General features: G+C 35.2%; 1 protein-coding gene across 1 annotated transcript; it reads left to right on the plus strand.

Moving 5' to 3' along the window:
• Positions 1 to 13,708: 13,708 nt before the first annotated feature.
• oxa1l (OXA1L mitochondrial inner membrane protein) lies at positions 13,709 to 19,962 on the plus strand (the record flags this gene model as incomplete). The annotated part of the gene is made up of 11 exons (XM_079257543.1): positions 13,709 to 13,819; positions 15,114 to 15,245; positions 15,997 to 16,128; positions 16,219 to 16,516; positions 16,659 to 16,802; positions 16,889 to 16,974; positions 17,724 to 17,888; positions 18,027 to 18,131; positions 18,248 to 18,410; positions 18,570 to 18,650; positions 19,724 to 19,962. The coding sequence occupies 11 exons, from the start codon at positions 13,709 to 13,711 to the stop codon at positions 19,843 to 19,845; spliced, it is 1,539 nt and encodes a 512-aa protein (XP_079113669.1). The 3' UTR covers positions 19,846 to 19,962.
• Positions 19,963 to 20,316: the final 354 nt, after the last annotated feature.

The following is a 20,316-nucleotide window of genomic DNA, read 5'->3' on the forward strand; positions in this document are numbered from 1 at the left end:
ATGAACTGCATGGTGGTGCAGTGGTTAGCACTGTGGCCTCACTGCAAAAAGTCACTGGTTTGAGCCTTGAGGGGACGTTCAAATAGTGGGCTTTCTATGCAGAGTTCTATGTTTTCCTTGTGTCAGTGTGGGTTCCCTGCATACATGCTAATCTTATTTATGACTCTAAATTTTCCCTAGGAGTGAATGTGAGTGTTAATAGTTGTTTGTCGCTCTGTGTTGGCTCTGTAATGGACTGGTGACCTGTCCCCAGTGTACCAATGGTTGTTGGGATTGGCTCCTGCTTCCCTGCAACTTAGTCAGACTAAGTGGTCGAGACAGTGAATGAATGCAGAGGCAAATATATTATTCATTTCCAAACTGAACACCACAAATAATATACTCAATATAATCAAGAATATTTGCATGACTTAATTTGACCACAGCAAAATGCTGTTTTATTTGTAAGGAGTTAATGAAAAACAAATCAGATTTCAGGAATTTTGCATAGTTTTCATTTTCCTGCTGCTAATCTGTTATGTGTAGACTTGTATCTTTTATTTCAAGTTTTCTTTAATCTTAAAAGCATCTTGGTAAATTCACAAACATATAAGTTCATTTGAATCACAAATTTGAAATTAAACTAAAAGAGGAGAAGGTTGGCGAATGAATCAAAGAAAATTAAAAAGAGCTCATGTAACCTAGAGTGGAATTATTTCTAGCCTACAACTGATATGAAATAATGGTAATGATCATTTTATTGATATTATTTAGACGCTTTAAGTTAGTAAAATAAAGTATTTTGCTTGTAATCAAAAATGTAATATCATGAAGTCAAATACTATGATGTTATGGAATAAATTAAAACACAAATACTACAACATTAATTAATGAAAAATCTTTATTAATCCCAGGGGAAATTACAAACAAAAGAGCAAAAGACGAAGCCAAGAGAAAAGTAAATTATATGTGCATTCTGAATTCTGAAATGATACGTGACCGATCCCAAAGGATAAATTAGGGGAAATTTGGATAGTTGAAGTACACTGATTAGAGGAAATTTAGATTCTTGCAGTATATTAAAAAACAGAAATGCAAATATATACATGAATAACAGTCAGTTTAGAGTTAATCCATATTCACCATAATACAATGTTATTTGACAAAAAATATCCAGTCTGTCTGAATGACAATATTTAAAAGTAGACACAAGGTCAGCTGGTTGAGCAGACTTGGGCTTTGAAACAGTTATCATTACTTATCCCTGCAGATCTAAAAATACTTCCTGCAATAGTAATGAAGTAAAAGCTATATTCCAACACCAAACCCTATAAAACCAAGTAAATTATGAGATTTATTTTGATTAAGCTATAGTACATGCTGTTTAAGATCGTTTGTGTAATCAGTTATAATTTGCAGAGAGACTTCCCTTAATGAACTGAACATTTCTCCTTCAGCTGCCATTACTATGTAAGTATATGGGATTAGTGGCTGGGTTGGGAGGTGGAAGTGCTTTTGTGCACTCACCTGCGTGAGTGTGTGAAAAATAATGATTGTGTGTGTTTTGTTTTTGGTATGTAAAGCTCTATATTTACTTTGTTTTGCTGTTGATATTTAGTTGTTATTGTTGTTGTGTAAAGCACTTTGTTCTGCTCTTTTGTAGGAAAAGTTGTAAATAATTTAAATATGTAAATGACAGTATTGCTCCCATTAACTTCATCTTTTTAATTATTTTTCCCCATAGCAATCATCATTGACCCAGCGTTACTGCAGCTGTGTGCATGTGTCCCTGCCCTATCAAATTCCAACTGATTGAAGCACAAGGTCATCATTTATAATTTTACTTCTGCTTGAACTTTCGTCTTGTCAAAAGAGAGTTTTTACTTTTGCATTTTTCCTTACTACCATATGCATGTTCGTATTCTTGCCCGCAGCTTTCTGGTCCATCTAGAAATAGATCAGTCTCCCAATATGATTAAATAAAGTAAAAATGCTGAATTGTCATTATTATTAGAATTCAATTTCCTTGGATTAAAATATGAACTTGTATTCATATTAAACTTGTTAACCTTCTCAAAGTGCCTTTAGATGGCTTGTTGGCAGACTACTGGTATATGTGGTGCTGTCCATAGTGCTGAAGTTACATATAGCTTCGCCATCATAACTTATAGTTTTGATCCTTCCCCATAATATCATGTATTATAATTGCTGTTTTTAAATACATTGTTTTGATTTCTTTTAATCAGAATCCAAGATAGAAATTACAGCAATGTTCGTATAACTTGAGATGGTAATTATGATTTAATAAATGTCAGCAAAAAGACTGTTTTGTTTATGCTAGTCCTTCCACCAAATAGGTATCGAGATCTGTGTTGGAGCAACACCAGCAGAGCACGGACCAGAAATGGAACTTGTTTTCATACATTCAGAGAATTTTTTCAGACACACAAAACAGAATTTCACCTTACATCGAGGGCAGAGGAGGTGTTTACAGTTTGTATTGAGATGCTCCAGCAGACAGCCACAGGTGGGACAGGCTCGGATGGAGGGACACCCAGTCACTCCCTTCACGCACTTAAAGATGATGTCCGGGCAGGATCTCAGTGTGTCCAGTGAGAGGTTGCAGCAGCCATCATTTCCACAGCGGTCTGGTCGTGGGTGTGGACCCTTCCATTTCCTCAAACACTGCCAGCAGAATGCATAGTTTCGTCCTCTGTTTGCTGTGCAAACGTTGCAGCAGACCCTCAGATTGAACTGATGATCTCTAACCACATACGATTTGCATCTTGGGCACTGAGATGTGATAAATATTGAAAAAAGGGGGAAAACATGGATTTATTATCATTTTTTCATCGTCATTTAAAGAAATTGTGAAATAAAATATTTCCAAACGCATGCAACATACTTACTGCTCTGGTTTCAGCTGCATTCAGGGCCATGTTTTTTTCAAAGTACTCCCTTTCTTCAGCAGTCAGAAGAGCCATTTTACAAACCTCTGCATAAGGCCACTCTGCACCACAACCAAAGGCGCCACAAACAAATCTACTTTCACCCTGTTTAGAAAAATGGTAAAGAAGACAGGTTCGTAATTAGATCACAAGTTGGAAACAAATCGGTACAAATTATATTTATTTTGTGTTGCAGTCCACCTCTTCCAGCTGTTTCCTACACCAGTTGGTGAGAGACATGGGGGTCACAGCATGGCCACATGACATTTGTGCTCTTCTAGAGGAGAAATCTTCACACAAAACTATTTAAAGGGACAAGAAAATGCGATTAAAAAAAAAAAAAAAAAAAGTATGGTTCAATCTTATAATTCAAATCTGGTTCTCTTTTCTTTAGACCGAGAAGGACTTACAATCTAAAACGTCCTCTCCGTCCACTAATTTAAGCGCAGTGTCACGGGGGTCATAACACTTCTCTGGTTTTGGTGATGTATTTGAAGCCATCCCCATTTGCTGCAATAGGCCGAAACTGCAAAATAAACAACATGAAACAAACACACTTGATTTAGTTGACAAGATGTTCGAACTGAATTGTGTGTATATTAGTAGGTTAAGACAAATTAAATGTTTTCAGAAATGTTTATGACTGAGCTATTTTTGGAAGACTGGCCATCAGAAGGCTATGAAACATACCACGGATCACAGTTTTCATCGAACCAGCATTTAGACTCGCAACGACGTGGAAGAAACGATAAATAGCCGACATCACACATTATTCAACTCGCGCACAACGATTCCAGTAATAGTATAAAACAGTTTTACCTGTACATTATGAGCGGAGGTGACTTGCCTCGTCTTTGGTTTGCGTTTGTTTCGCGTGAAACAGGCGTTGCTGCATGTGAGGACATCTAAAATTACACGACATAGCTATGTTGTGTGTGTATATATAATGACTACCCACTTTCAGTTTCAGTTATGAAGGACGGGGTAAGCAAGCAGGAGAAACTTAAACATCTCGTATAAATAAATAATGCTAATGCGAGGACATTTCCTTATATCGATTCGACAAAAGATAAAAAGAAAATAAAAGAAGGAAAACGCAGTCTCACATCAAATTTAAGATATCCTATTTCCTATTTGATTCAATATGATAAACAATAAGTCACGTGATTGATAGAAACTGATGTGAGAAAGTATAAGGGGCTTTCCTTCTATCCTGCAGAAAATAAAAAGATCATTAAGTCAAAACAACCCCGGTATTTCCCCAAGTCTGATCCTGATCATATTAAAAATGGATGGATATTTTCTAACCCAATGAAAATATGCTGACGTTTTTAATCATAACTAAAATTGTACGTGCATCTTGCATTGTGACTGGTGACACCCTCACTGACTTTTGCCACAACATAATATTCAACCCTGCATACTTTAAAACGCTTATTGGTCAAAACGTAAACTATAGGTAAAATCCAATTAATATCATGAACCAAAATACAATTTTAGGGGTTGTGGGTAATCTTTATTTTCGCTGGAATAAAATGGCTATGAATCTTCAGAATCAAGGCTCAAATCAAAATTATTTGAGATAGTTAAGTCCACGCAAAAATCCCCTTCACTTTTTACCTTTTGACAAAGGTGAATCCCAAACACGATACAGTCTACTGTTCCAGACAGGAAAAAAAAATTATAAAATGAATGGGTGATATTTAAATGAATAGTACCTCCCTCTCCTGTCGTATAAATAAGCCCGTACTCCTGTCACAACAAACTCAACTGCTCAGGAAGTAAACTGTCAAAGACTCCAAGTTTTCCTTCAGAAATTAACCATGTGCAGAGCCGACCTTATCGCTCTTCGCTCCAACACCGGTGAGGTGAAGATGGTCGACATGTTTAACAAACAGCATCCGCAGCAGGGGACATGCGTGACAGTTCTGGATCTGAAACAACGCGCATCGAAGGAGTTTCCTAAATCAGGTAACTTTGATCATGAAAACAGATATATTCGAACTGGCACATTAATAGCCTACAACTTACACACAAACCAGAAACAAACAAAATATTCATTACCTAGAAGAGCAGTCATACATTTTAAAATCCTCTTCCTACTCTTACTTTCTTCTTTTTCTTTTCTTTTCTTTTTTAAATGAAATGTACTACAATGGCTGTATTGTTGTAACTGTAGTATATTTTCTGTAATTGTTTTTTGGATTTGTCAGTTTATTATGGAAAAGAAAAGAAAATAAAAAATGTTGAAATGAAATGAAAATGAACGCCAAAAGGTTACCTGTGAAGAAAATCACGTTTTATTTTCTGGTAATTGCTTGTCATCCTTGAAATATATAAATTAACACGCATTCTTGAAAATAGTCTGTATGCCCAAATTAACATTCAGGGCATTACCTCAGCAATGGCAGAAACGAAATGCAAAAAAACTTATAGAAAGAATTATTTCAGGGTACCTCTTAAGTATAATATTCTTATTTATTCATTTTTACTTTGTGTGCAGGATCAAGCCCTAGCCAAGTGCAGCTGATCGTTGTTAACAAGCCGCTTGACAACGACTCTGCCCCACTTTGCAGATGCGGAATCAAGCCAGAGTCAGTTGTCCAAATGGTCCGCAAGGTTCATGGAGGCTGACGGACAGCAGCGGAACAAAGAGTCCACACCGGACCCACCAGAACTCTTCCTGCTTAGAAAACACGTGTCAGTTCGCACTTTATGCATGTATACTCAGCAATTCTTTAACTTATATATATATTTAAAAAAAAAAAAAAAGCTTTCTTCGTCACTTTGAGCATTAATGTCTTTGGGATATGTTTTAATTCATGTAAATTTACGGTTCAGAAACTTATTAAAATATATTTTCTCATCATTTTTATCATTGTGTGATTTAATTTGAATTACAGAATAAAAACAAACTTGAATCTTTGTTGCATATAGAGTCAATGATCCTATGTGATCTCAACAGTTGTAAACATGTCAGTGGCCTGCAAGACGTTTTTAATGAGGTGTCCAAGGAAAGGCAAACATATTGGAGTGGACAGTCCAGTCAGTGAAGGACAAACTGCAGTGTCCAGCAGGATAACTTTGGTTACTGGTAGTGTAACAGAGACAGGGTGTTAGGAACTCCTAAATAACAGTTTTGAGCTCTTTCCAGTAGAAAAAAAAATCTCTCCACAAATGTTAAAGAAAATGATAAAAGCTATTAATTTTGAAAATAATAATTAATATATTTCCTTTATGTGAATGAAATGCAAGGTATGAAGTTTAAAAAGGAGCTAACAGGCATTAGAAAAGCAAAATGTTCTTTGTCTCCCAGAGGAAAGAGTTTTTTAAACAGTGTTCATATTGCAGGTAAACAAACAAAAAGACTCATGATTGACCAGTTAACAAATGAGATTAATCTGCCAAACACTCATACCTACTCCACTATCATGTCCCTCATATTTCACAATCTTGTTTGTCATGAATGATGTTAGCTCTATTGGACAAATATATCTGTAACATTTGTTGTCACCTTCTGTCATTAATGCTGAAAACACACATTTATATGTCATCACAATATTCAACTGAGTCCAACTTTATTTATATAGCATTTTTTCAGTTGAAGCAGGAGCAACCCGAAGTGTTTTACACAACAAAAGAGAACATAAAATAAATAAAACCTAAAATAAATTTTTAAAAAAATAACAGAATTCATGTTGTAAATAATCATAATGATATAGACACTGACAAAAACAGAAACATAGGCATTTACTTTGATTCACATGTTGATAAACTTGATAAGTTTCCAGTAATAACTGGTTTGGCCAATGAAACATTTGATTTAATTTAGCAGACAAAGCTTTGAATCATTCAACCTGATGTAAAAATGATGGTTCACCTTTAGAATCCTCAATGAATGGCTTCAGTCTGAGAAATGAAGGAGGTTGTATGAACCTTATTGTTATCCTGCAGTCATATGAGAGTGTTCAACAAAACTGCATGTGTCTAAAGGTGTTTCTCTGTGTTTTCTGTGATAGATTTTTAACACTGTTAGAGTATCAGAAGTCTATAAAACATACCACAGGACACAGAGAGCCCTGCACATCCAACTACAAACACTGAATACTCAGAAGATCAATATAAACATGCACAAATCTTAACATTATGTAGAAGAAGGTAGTAATACACCCTACTTCAATTTTCTGTGTAATTTCTAAAGTTAGATGAAAATATTTTCTATTGAAATACTTTGAATGAGATAGTGGTCATCTGGATATACACAGATGTGTACAAAGACTCCTTACACAGACATAAAAGTGTGAATAATCTGAACTTGGGTCTTAGGTTAACCTAAAAAAAAAGTCCAACTACGTCAGAAAAAAAAGTTTGAAAGTAGGGATTATTAAAAAAAATACAGAAACAAAGTTGTTTTTATGCATTCTCAACTGAACAGCACAGGCTGCAAACACTTCTTTCTCTTTGTAGTCCAAGAGACCAAGATTTAAAGATTCCATTTCTTGTTGAAACAAGCATTATTTCTCAAGGAAAACAGCATGTCCTGATTAATTTGTATCATAATCCATACACATTGAACTGCATATTCTAATATATAGCAATTTAAGATAAGTCAAAAGTCAAATTACTCACAGCAACAAGGCTTTGTTTTTGTTAAATAATCAGAAGATGGTCATACTTGAGGAATTTTGCAGTTTTCCCATTTACCTGCTCTAAATGTTCATTCATTCATTCATTTTCTGAACCACTTAATCCAGTTCAGGGTCGTGGGGAAGCTGGAGCCTATCTCAGCTGGCTTTGGGCGACAGGCAGGGTACACCCTGGACAGCTCGCCAGTCCATCGCAGCTGCTCTGAATGTTATGTTACAATATGTGTATTTTTTATACATATTTTTTTCTGTAATCATAACAGCATTAGCATGTTTAGGTGACAATGCATTACTGTAGTCCGTTTGAGTCTCACATATGCAACAAATAAAAAAAAAGGAATAAGATACAGAAATAAATCAAGTAAATTTAAAAAAAAAAAAAAAGGCCAGATAATCTAGAGTGGAATAACTGAGATAACATTTTACATAATGATAATCACAAGTTTTCTTGTATACTTTAGATCTTTTAAAGTTAAGAATATGTTTTACATTGAATTGAATTGAAAAAGTTAGTAAGTAAAACATTCAGAGGTTATGGAAGAAATTAAAATAAATATAAAACATAAATTAATTCTTTCTTAATCCATGGGCAAATCATGAAAGGCAAAGCAAGAGAAACAGGTTAAACAAACTGAACTTCTGAATGCACATTAAATTAAACTGAATGAAACATGACTGTTTCTGAAGGAAAGTTAGGGGGATTTAGACTGCTGCAGACAGTAAACTGAAAATGAAACAAAAAAGGAGCAACTTCAATTTTAGAGTCACTCTGTTTGTAATACAAACAGAATACGTAATTGCCAAATGTTTTCAGTCCCTGACGGGGTATTTATAAGTAGACACAATGTCAGCTGACTGAGTGTTAACTAAAAGATTGTTCCAAACCCAAAAAGCCACAACAGTAAACATGATGATCAGATTTTTGATGAAGCTTACAGGAAATGCTCTGTAAGATTATTTAGCTATGCGGCTGTAATCTGCTGGGGGACTTCCCGTAATGCATTGAACATTTCTCCTCAGCTGAACTCTCTTCACAATTCTTGTCATTAGCTTTGTTTTTGTTATTCTGCTTCCTCAATCAGATTTCCCTGATCTGATGTTCCTAAATTACATATAAACATATTTCATTTCATACTGTTAAGCTTATTTGAATTAAAGTAACACTGCTAAAGTAGGTTGGATTCAAATAGATAATTGGATTGAATCAGTTTGTATCTGTTTGGATTGTACTGACCAGAATCTCGTACTGATCTCAATGGCAGAGTGGTGAGTAGTATATCTGTGGTGCTGTCCGTGGTGCTGAAGTAACATATAGATTTATTTCCTCTGCCACACAGGTATGGAGGTCTGTCTTGGGGCAACACCACTGGAACATGGTTCATAAATGCCACTTGTTTTCATACATTTAGTAAATATCTTCAGACACACAAAACAGAACTTCACCTTACACTGAGGGCAGCAGAGGTGTTTACAAAGGTCTTTGCGGTGTTCAAGCAGACAGCCACAGGTGGGACAGGCTCGGATGGAGGGACACCCAGTCACTCTCTTTACAGACATAAAGATGATGTCCGGGCAGGATCTCAGTGTGTCCAGTGAGAGGTTGCAGCAGCCATCATTTCCACAGCGGTCTGGTCGTGGGTGTGGACCCTTCCATTTCCTCAAACACTGCCAGCAGAATGCATAGATTCGTCCTCTGTTTGCTGTGCAAACGTTGCAGCAGACCCTCAGATTGAACTGATGATCTCTAACCACATACGATTTGCATCTTGGGCACTGAGATGTGATAAATATTGAAAAAAGGGGGAAAACATGGATTTATTATAAATTTTTTTCATAGTCATTTAAAGAAATTGTGAAATAAAATATTTCCAAAAATGCATGCAACATACTTACTGCTCTGGTTTCAGCTGCATTCAGGGCCATGTTTATTTCAAAGTGCTCCCTTTCTTCAGCAGTCAGAAGAGCCATTTTACAAACTTCTGCAAAAGGCCACTCTGCACCGCAACCAAAGGCGCCACAAACAAATCTACTTTCACCCTGTTTAGAAAAATGGTAAAAGAAAACAGGTTGGTGATTAGATCATAAGTTAGAAACAAATCATTCTAAATTGTAATATCTGTTTTGTGTTGCAGTCTACCTCTTCCAGCTGTTTCCTACACCAGTTGGTGAGAGACATGGGGGTCACAGCATGACCACAAGACATCTGTGCTCTTCTAGAGGTGAAATCTTCACACAAAACTGCAATAAAGGATGAGAAAAAGTATTTAAATAGTAAATGAAGCTCAAAGTTTATACAATAGACAACTACTTTTTTATTTTTCTCTACACCGAAAACTACTTACAATCTAAAACGTCCTCTCCATCCACAAATTTAAGTGTGGGATCGCAGGGATCATAACACTTCTCTTGATTTTTTGATGCATTTGAACCCTTCATTAATTGTTGTAATAATCTGCAAAATAAACATTGACACAAACACTTTGTTCAATTTTCAAAGCCTTCAATTTCATTATACTAAGGGGCAGAGGCATGCACACACAATTTTGGAAGGTGTTCAGGAGCACTTTGAGAGCACTTTGTGTGGTGTGTGGAACTGCTGGTTGCCTTATTATAAATGTGTAATGTTTGAGTAAGACTATTTGTTGACAAGAGTCAGCACCATTTTCATAGACTAATTTCAATACTCATACACTGCTGTGTTCTGCAAACACATTTAGTTTGGTATTTAGCATTGTCAAAGTTTTACTAATATTGAGGTAAACTCAAGATTACTGCAGGTGTTGTAACTGAAGCTAATTTATTTAGCTAGTAAAGCTTTATACCTTACTTGATACTTTACACATTAAACTTTGTGGACAGCTTTTAAGATATTCCAGTAATATCAAAAGTAAATGTAAGCTTTAAAAGGCTCTAAACAATTAACATATCTCTGATCTCGGCTTTAATCTTTCTAGACTTTTATCTGTTTCATATTCTCATTGAGGTGGATGACAGAGATTCACTTATTTTAAATAATAGCCTATATCTAGATGATATAGCTAAGTGAATTGTTTTTATAATATTTCCTTAATTATGTATTTAATTTCAAAATCCTTGAAGGCTCTGTGTTGTGTTATTTATTCATGAATGTGTCACACAGCAGGAGGCTCCAACCCACGCCCCTTCCCTAATATTGGTCAACAACCACTGGAGATTTCAGTTTAATAAATTCAGAGATGGGCACCGCACGGATGTATGTAGGTATCATATACCATTAGAAAATAATAAGAACTTTGATAAGACAGGTTTTGGGTCCAGAGGTGAAAGAGCAGTTAGCACCTGTTGTCTATCTGTGCATGTCACTGGGACTCGGCGTCTTATTTGCCGATCTGGGAAATGGAGATGTGGCTGAATAGACCACATTTATTACCTGTTCAGGCTTATTAAAAGTGAAATGTTCCCACAAAAGTTTCTTTGTCTTTCTTGTCTTTTTAAACGCTTATAGGTTAGTTAATCAGAAGGCTGTAAAACATCAGAGAGGACACAGACAGAGCACCGAATTTATATCAACCAATCTTTTTCAAAAGAATTAATTTTAATTTCTAATAAATAAATAAATGCGCCATTTCTGATCGTATTTAACTTGCGATACGGTTCCAGCGACTGAATCAAATAGTTTTACCTGTATTTTGTCGGCAGAATACGCAAGGCGACCGCCTGCGGTTTACCTTTGGTGTTCATCTATCAGCAGCTGCACGTTAGAGGGCAGAAAAAGCGAACTGGACAAGTCATCAACAAATACTGTAGAAAGATAACTGTCATAGCAAAGTAGAAAATAAGGCAAAATATGCAAAATGACGTCTCACCTCGCCTTTAGGGGATCGTCTGTTGGTTTGTTTTTAATAGACAGAGCCAAACAACGATATCATGTTCTCATAATTCACGTGACTGTCGGAATGATAATGAAAGTAAACAAAGGGGATTTCCTGACTGATGCTGCTGTGTTGTAAAGAAGTCTCGGGTTTTTCCTTTTCTTGTTGTTTATCAAATCATATAAAATCAAATTTAATTTCTATCGCTGTTTTCATGCACAGAGCAACACAAATGGCTCTGCATTATAAAAGCTACTTATACATACTAAAAATGAATGTTTTTAAGCCTTCACACAACAGGGTATATAATAGCAGCTGATTCAGATTATTCTTTTTTTTTTTTTTTTTAAATAGACTTGACTTTACAATGACGATCAAAACGACTTCACAATCTATTACATACTTTTGTCTTATATATATATATATATATATATATATATATATATATATATATATATATATATATATATATATATATATATATATATATATATATATATATGCAGGCGCAGAAGATAACACCAAGTTGTTAGAAAACATTTTAATTTTAATCAAAAGTGTTGCATCATGGAAACACTAAAACTTGCAGAATGGGGACCCCTGCTGGTGATGCTCATTCTTTTTTTTTTTTTTTCTTTTTTATCATTTTTAACAAGCAATGTCAATATTCCTGCGATTACAGCTGGATCATGTCAGCCATCTCTTTGTGCTGATATGTGTTTAAAAACATTGTGAGTTTAATTTACGCATTTGAGTGAGGTAATTGAAATATATTGCAGCTTAGAAAAAAAACAGCTAGCAACTTTTGAGGAGGAAAAAACTTGCTCTGTTAACTTTGTCAAATTCTGTCTGATTGAATTGATATGTCAGCTGACAGATTTGACAAGTCCACTTATGTCATTATGTGCAAAAATATTATTATTTGTGAACTTGGTAAAGAATTTAAATGTCATTTTCATGTTTAAATGTGCATATTTGGCATGAATCATAGCAGTAGTGTTCAAATGTTTTCTGCAGGGGTCCATTTTTATCTGCATCATCAAGTTTTACTTAACCTTGCTATGCTGTCCCAGACATTACTCTGGGTCTCTTAGTTGGTCCAGCTTTGGGAACCACTGAATTATAGTACTCATGTTATTCACACAATATAATTTACACTTCTAATGTGCACACTGGTAGGCTGTTGTTTCCTTAATATTGTGTCAGTTTCTCAGCATTTACTAATATATATTTATATATCTTTATATATATATATATATATATATATATATATATATATATATATATATATATATATATATATATATATATATATATATATATATATATATATATATATATAGATATATATATAGATATATATAGATATATCTATATATATAAAGAAAAGAGAAGCGAAGGATGACTTTGGACAGAGGAGGGCAGTTTATTGATGATACTTTATGATTTACCATGTAGTTCATGTAATCTTGATCAGTTTAAAAATATGTTGGTTCAATAATCAGAAATGTTTAACAATCATTCCGCTATGTTTAATTTAATTCAGGTTGAATTTACAGTAATAGTTACTTTTAAAGTAACTTTAAAGTCTTGTGCTCATCAGAGTAATGTCTTCTGTGTTCTTCACTGTGCAAAAATGCATTTTGAACATATATTTTTTTCAAGAAATTCACTTTTTTTTTTTATCATTATGTCATTGTGAATTGAAGTTACTTGTTGAAGTTAAAATCAAATCTTATGTTTCTTATGGCATGTGGTTTAACTTAAGATAGACTGTTGCACCGTATTATGACTTGAATAAGATTATACCTTAATTTAACATGCAAAACCTTGTGAATCAGTCATATGGGAAATGTATTGTTACAAATATAGGCTAATTTTATTCAATGGTCCAATTAATATGCCTGTCTTTTTAGTTCTTTTAAAATATATATTTTATTGAAAATGGTTGGTTTCAAGATATTCTCATGTAGTTACTCGAGTTGTAAGTAAAGGCAAATAATATTTATGGAGAATCACCAACTGATGTAAATTCAAATTCATATACCCACATTAGTTTGTCAATCTGTTTTCTTTTTAAGTGTTTACAAACACCCCAAACGTGCTTATTAATGTTTTTGTATAAAATTATATATTTCTTTGTATAATAGAAACATATATACATGAATTCGATTTTACTTTTCACAGAAATATGCTTTGCAGCTTCAGTCTGCCTGAAGGATGATGCGTCGCCAAGTAAATGGACCCTTAACGCTTTCCGTAGTATCTTGATATTCCTGCTAATATGGCTGCCATCAGGAGTGGGGTGACTCCGTACTGCATAGCAAGATGTTTTCTGAAACAGACAAGAAAACCGAGCCGGGGCAGCCGGGCTTTTTCAGACATTCAGACACACGTATGTTGATTTAGCTGTTTCCCTTGTGTGGCTTTGCTCCTACATCTGAAATGGGCACAAATGGTGTGTTTATGAGGGTAACAGGCTAGCCGGCTAGCATCCTAGCTGCGTTACGAGTGCATGTCTTCTGTGTGACTTTGAGGGAGAAGACAGAGCTGTCAGTGACTTTACTGAACTGTAAAATCATCATAGTTATTAAATTATATAACATAAACCGTTCATGGACGGCTTAAGTAAATGGCGTTCATAAACATTATTAATACAAGGACCAGATGAATGTTTATTTAGGACACGACTGGAGTGAACTAATAGTTACATCAGTGTGTTTAGCCTCAAGACATGAGTCTTCTTAAACTTCACATAATTTCTCATAGAGTAAATACAATCTTAAGTTGAGACGCGAATATACTCACGGTTTACTTTTTGACGAGTTTAAAACATGTGGTTTAGTTTACACCCATCTGCCTTTACCTGTAGGAGCACAGAGCTGCCACTAGAGGGAGATATATTTAATTTTTATCCTGAAAGTTGCGCTTGTTTTTACCACAATAAGCAGATTTGTTTAATTGTTATTCCTGGTTTTATTACTAATTATACAGACCAATTATTTTTATTTTCATGTCAGGCGTTACAGTCATTACACCCTTATTCCTGGGCTTCAACCTTGAAAGATTAAAAACGTTTTGTAATGTGCAACTATTGCAGTTTTTAATGCTGTAAACCATTGGAAAAGTTATTACTTGCGCATATGATTTGTATGTATGTAAAATATACTTGACATTCAATCAAGCCAATCTTAGAACAAAAATTGGATAAATTAATCTCTAAACTAGGTGTGTTCATACAGGTGTATTTTTTCTACAGCTGTTTTTTCAGCTAAACTGTAAAAATTAAAAAGATTAAATTATCATTTTGGTTTGAAACTTAAAACAATATTACTGTTTAGCTTCTAACTAAAGCTGATCAAAGTCTGATGCATTGGCGTAGCTCAGATGCAGCTGAATTTACATGTTAAGGATGAACATACAAGTAACTGATTATTTTATTTCAGTTATATTAATTATTTTTTTACTGGTTTGAGTTTCAAAAATGAAACACCCAACTTCTTATGAAGAATAAATTTTTTCCAACCACTAGTGCAAAAACAAAAATATGAAGGTTTGGGACATAGTAATTTGCCTTTATCTTTAAAACTAGATTATTAAATTGCAAAAACATCTAGAGAAGTAACCTCTAAAATGGGTAGTTTTAATGCTATTACTTAATTAAGCTGGTCTTGTTTTTCAAACAACAGTTGCTGCAGAGGTCCCATCTGCACACAGTGTTGGGGTGTCCCAGTCCATCCACCAGCACCCAGCTGGGCCGCAGACACCAAGCAAAGTTCTTGTGGGTCAACGCAGTCACCATCAGACAAAACAGCTCACAGGTATGCTTGTACAATTCTTTTTCTCTCTCTCTCTCTCTCTCTCTCTCTCTCTCTCTCTATGTCCCTTGCTCCCTTCATTTTAGCTGTAAAGTGCCTCATTTATTATTCAAAGAACTAGTAATGCAACGTCAGCAATAACATTTTTTTAAATTACATATATGAGGTTGTGGGTTTAGTTTCTTGTTTTCATATAAATTTAGATCACAGATGTATGTCAGTCGTTGCAGTAGTACAACTTACCACCTGGTCTGGTTAGTGCTAAAGTTCACATTTTCAGTATTTTTGAGAATAATGTTAAGAGCTAATAATAATTCAGACTAGTGTTTGACATCTTTCTGTTTTGTCAAGCCTCCCCCTCTTTGCATAACAGAATAAGCAAGTAACTAAATGCACTATAAGATGGATTTAGCATTAGACAGATATATTGACAGATAAAATCATACTGTGTCTGTTTGACACGTGCGTCCTTTAACCTGCTTTTACAGCTTTTTTGATGGATTTTGTTTCGTTTCTACAATTTTACACTTTGACTGGTCTCATACAAGTAACTATGTTTTGATATGACTATCCACCTTAGACGTAGTGCAGGATAGGATGTGACATAAATATAGTCAAAATGCTATATTTATTGCATTATATTTTTTGTTTTTATCATTGTAAACATTTTCATTTTTGACATTGGGTCTCTCTTTGGTTGAGTTTTAGGAAGCTAGCGAACTGTTAATGAATTGTTGAAACTTCATATCTACAGTTCCCACCAGATGATGGAGCTATGGCAGCTTCAGGAGTCGACGTTTCGAGTGACCCTCCTGTGCTGGAGTCATCGCCCATCTCATTACCTGCAGACCCCATCCCTGTCATCACCCAGGCAGTCGCTGAACAGGTATCTCAGACTACATCTTAAAAAGTACGTATTATCCATTAGCTCCTTATCTACTTACACTTACAAAGCTTTTGCTGTATATAATTTCAGGTCCCGACTGACACCGTTTTTATGGCAGACACTATATCAGTAGCAGACAGTGCTGTCTCTCCTACAGCAAATGTCTCCACTGTGTCCGCTGGCTCCAGCCCTGTTTTAACACAGCCAGTCATTGATCAGGTGGCCGATGCTGCCCCAACTGCAGCGGACGTCCTGCAAGTTGTATCTGCAGAACCTCGGCTGACAGAGCTGGGTTTGGCGGGTAACACACCAGTGGGTTTCATCCAGAACCTCTTAGAATTTATTCACATTGACCTGGGTTTGCCCTGGTGGGGAGCTATTGTTGCAGGTAAGCAGCAGCCATTGTAAACCAGTACAAGTAACAAATGAGAACAGATTAGTTCAGTGCTTAAGTGTTTGATTTTTCTTTGATCATTGTGTTTAGGCTCAAAAAAATTGTCTAATTAAAGCCTTCTCTCTTGTTTGTTCAGGAACGATTCTGGCTCGGTTAGCTGTGTTTCCTGTCATCGTGAAGGGCCAGAGAGAAGCAGCCAAGCTGAACAACGTGCTGCCTGACATCACAAAACTAACCAATAGAATGAATGAGGCCAAGCAGAGTGGAAACAAATTTGACTGTAAATACCAGCTCTTCCTTTGCTGTATTTGGCTTTCAGAGACTCTGATATACCCGCTCTTCATGAGCTGATGTTTTCTGTTGCAGTTGCCAAAGCATACTCTGATCTGAACTTGTTCCAGAAGAAGCATGATGTGAATCCTCTGCGTGGCTTCCTGGTTCCTTTGGTGCAGGTCAGCTAAACGTTATTAGCCTTGATATTTGACTAAATTTTCATGTTTAAACATTATAATCTCTATTTTCTGAGCTGGCTTTAATTTACCAGAGCAGTAGTAGGGTACTATTTAGTACTATTTAGTAAGGCTGTGACGATATGCTTTAGTCCCGATTCGATTCCGATTTTTTTGAGTGCCAATCCCATTTAAATTGGGATTCTCACAATTCCTCATTATTGCTGATTTTTGTAGGCTAAAAACAAACGAAAAAAAAGTACAAATATTTTTTTCCTAGGCATTTTTATTTCATTTAGGAAGAAACACAGTAGCCAGACCGTCATTTTACTGATGCCCAAGAAGACAAGTAAAATGATTTTTTTTTTTTTTTTTAAAAGAACCACACAATAAAATTGACTAAATTTTATAATGAATTATATCTATTTTTTTTTTTATTTTTTTTTAAAAAGCTTTTTTTGTCATTTAAAAAAAAAAATCTATTTTAAAATTGTGAAGCAAAAAATCCAGATATGTGATTTTTCGATTCGATTTTCCCACCCCTACTGTTTAGTTTATTGAGGCCAAGCAGAAAGATGTTTTTTTTTAACACAACTGTGCTACATAAAACCTTGGAGGGCAAGCTAAGCTCATGTCAGTGCATTTGGTATCAAGTATAAATAATATAACAAGCCATCATCTCCATATGTTTTTGCTTGGACTTTTGTCTATCATTGCTCAAGACAACTTGTTCATTTGTTTGTGTCCCCCAGACACCAGTTTTCATTTCCTTCTTCATTGCTCTGAGAAAGATGGCCTATCTCCCAGTCCCCAGCTTGCAGACAGGAGGTGCCCTCTGGTTTACTGACCTAACAGCAGCAGATCCTTTCTATATTTTGCCTATTGCTGTCACTGGGACCATGTTCTTCATCCTGGAGGTGATTCTGCTCTTACTCAGATCTTCATGTATCTGATTTCTGAAGCAAAAACAACAACAGTGTAACTGACGATGCTTTTCCATGATAATCACTACGTTGTTTTTACTTTCTTTTTTTTGTTTTTTTTTTTTTGTCCAGCTTGGTGCCGAGTCTGGAATCGACAACCCTAATCTGCGAGCCATGAAAACTGTGTTCAGGGTCATGCCTTTAATCATTCTTCCTCTCACCATCAACTTCCCCACAGTGAGCGTCTTCTAGTCACTGGTGCTTTTGTTTCATTTCAACCTGCACTATGTCAGGACATCTCTTGAAGCTGTGCTGCTGCTACATCTCAACAGTGTTTTTAAAACCTTTCTTAGGCGGTGTTTACTTACTGGCTGACTTCAAACTGCTTCTCCCTGGGTCAAGTGGCACTGCTCAGACACCCCTTTGTCAGAGAGAAGCTGAAGATCCCAGAGAGGATCAAACACCCGGCCTCTGCCTTGCCGCAGAATGACGGCCTTATCGAAAGCATGAAGAAAGGTTTGTGTCCCATAGATTCATCTCAAAATTTGGATTGACTTTTTTCTTCCTTCTTCTTCTAGTAGTGCTATAAAATCACAATCTTGGTTATTTAACCTGACAACCTCAAAAAGTTGGTTACTATATCTGTCTTTGTGTTATGACTGGTTTGAACTTCAGGTTGGAAGAATGCTCAGCTGGCTCACCAGCTGGAAGAAAGGGAAAAAAGAATAAAAAATCACCTGGACCTCGCTGCTAAAGGTCAGTTAAACTAGTTATTTATTTTAGGATTCATTTCAGCTACGAGAAATAACTGAGTGGAAACCAGAGGAAGAGAAAGAGGTTCAAGAGAAAAGATGGACAAATGTGTTTTCAGGGGGTTAAATCACACAAGATGAAGTTTCCTTAGTGATTATTTAAACTGATTATTATTCACTTTCAAATGGGTTTTATTTATTCATAAAAAAAAGCACAAATTGTCTGATATAGCAGGAAAAATGGAGAAAAAAAATCATTTTTAAACTGTATTTTAAAATTTAATTGTCGTGTTTTAGATAAAGAAATACTGGTTACATCCTACTTATTGTGTGCAATAAAAGCTGCTGTTGTTATTTCAAGAAAATGAGTAGATAATTTGCGCCACCTTGTGGCTGTTCTCACTTATTACACAAATAAAAGTTGAATCATTTATGAAAAATAATGACAATCAGCCAGACTTTAAGTTGGTTTCTCGTTTTATTTTATCTATGAAAACCTGATTCCAGTAACTAGTATTAAAATGCTACTTTCATGTGTTTATTTTACACCTAGCAACATGATGGCTTCATGGCTGTATACTTTTAGGTATCAAGGTTCTGGTAATATTACATACTTAAACAGAACTTGACTGGTTGCGAAACTCATATTAGAACAAGGAAATCTCTTAGAACAAAAAAGTGTTGCTTGTATTTCCATAAATTCTAATATTAATCAGATTAAATACTTGTAAAACAAATATTTTTCTGGTTTGTCCTCTAATGGACTTCACACTTTCACCTGTTCTGATAATTTTTATGTCTGGTAATGGCATTTCTGGATTCTACTGTGATGCTGGACCTTGTAGAAGATATTTATCCCCATTTACTGTCTTAAAGAAAAAAAAAAGATCAAGTTCAAAAGTGTATCATGATCAAATTTAAAATATTTTGCAACCATGTGTAAAATGAAGAAAAAAATGTTCAACATCCTGCATCAGTTGAGATGGTTTATCTTTTGTCAGATTTTCATCACATCCATGTTTACAGGAACTGTGAAATGTTTTCATACATGCACAAGTTGTTTCTTTCACTCTGAAGGTCCACTGCGGCAGACTTTTACTCACAATCCTCTCCAGCAGACGCCTCCTATGGCTGCAGCATCGACCAAACAGAAGGCAGACAAAGGGAAAGCAAGGCCGTGGAAGGACACCATTGGATGAATGCCAAAGGGTGTAATTGCCATAAAGCAATGAATTGTGTACAGATTTAAAGAAATGGAGAAGTATTTGGACATGATTGTGGTTATGTATTATTCTAAGTAAAATATAAACTCTGCCTCTAAACATTTTGGTGTATGTTTTCCTATTGGACTCACATGCGAGTACACAACACATCACTCTTTATAGAAATTAATCATTTTGTTGTTTCTAGTAATTTTATTATAAATACACATTTGCAGCTTGATTTCTTCAAACTCTTCAATATTTAACAATGTTTGAGTCAAACAATGCCAGAGAGGTGAAAAATCCTTGTAAAAATAGCCCTTCAGATGTTACACATGACAATATAAAAAAAGAGTAATAAACTCTGTAATACATGTGTGAATGTTGAGCGACATACTTTAACCTATTTTATTGCTTGTTTTGGAAATTATTCCAAGGGTGTTTATGTAGTCAGCAGTGCTTTCAGTT

This window comes from Telmatherina bonti, assembly GCF_933228915.1.
Source record: "Telmatherina bonti genome assembly, chromosome: 18".
NCBI lineage: Eukaryota > Metazoa > Chordata > Actinopteri > Atheriniformes > Telmatherinidae > Telmatherina > Telmatherina bonti.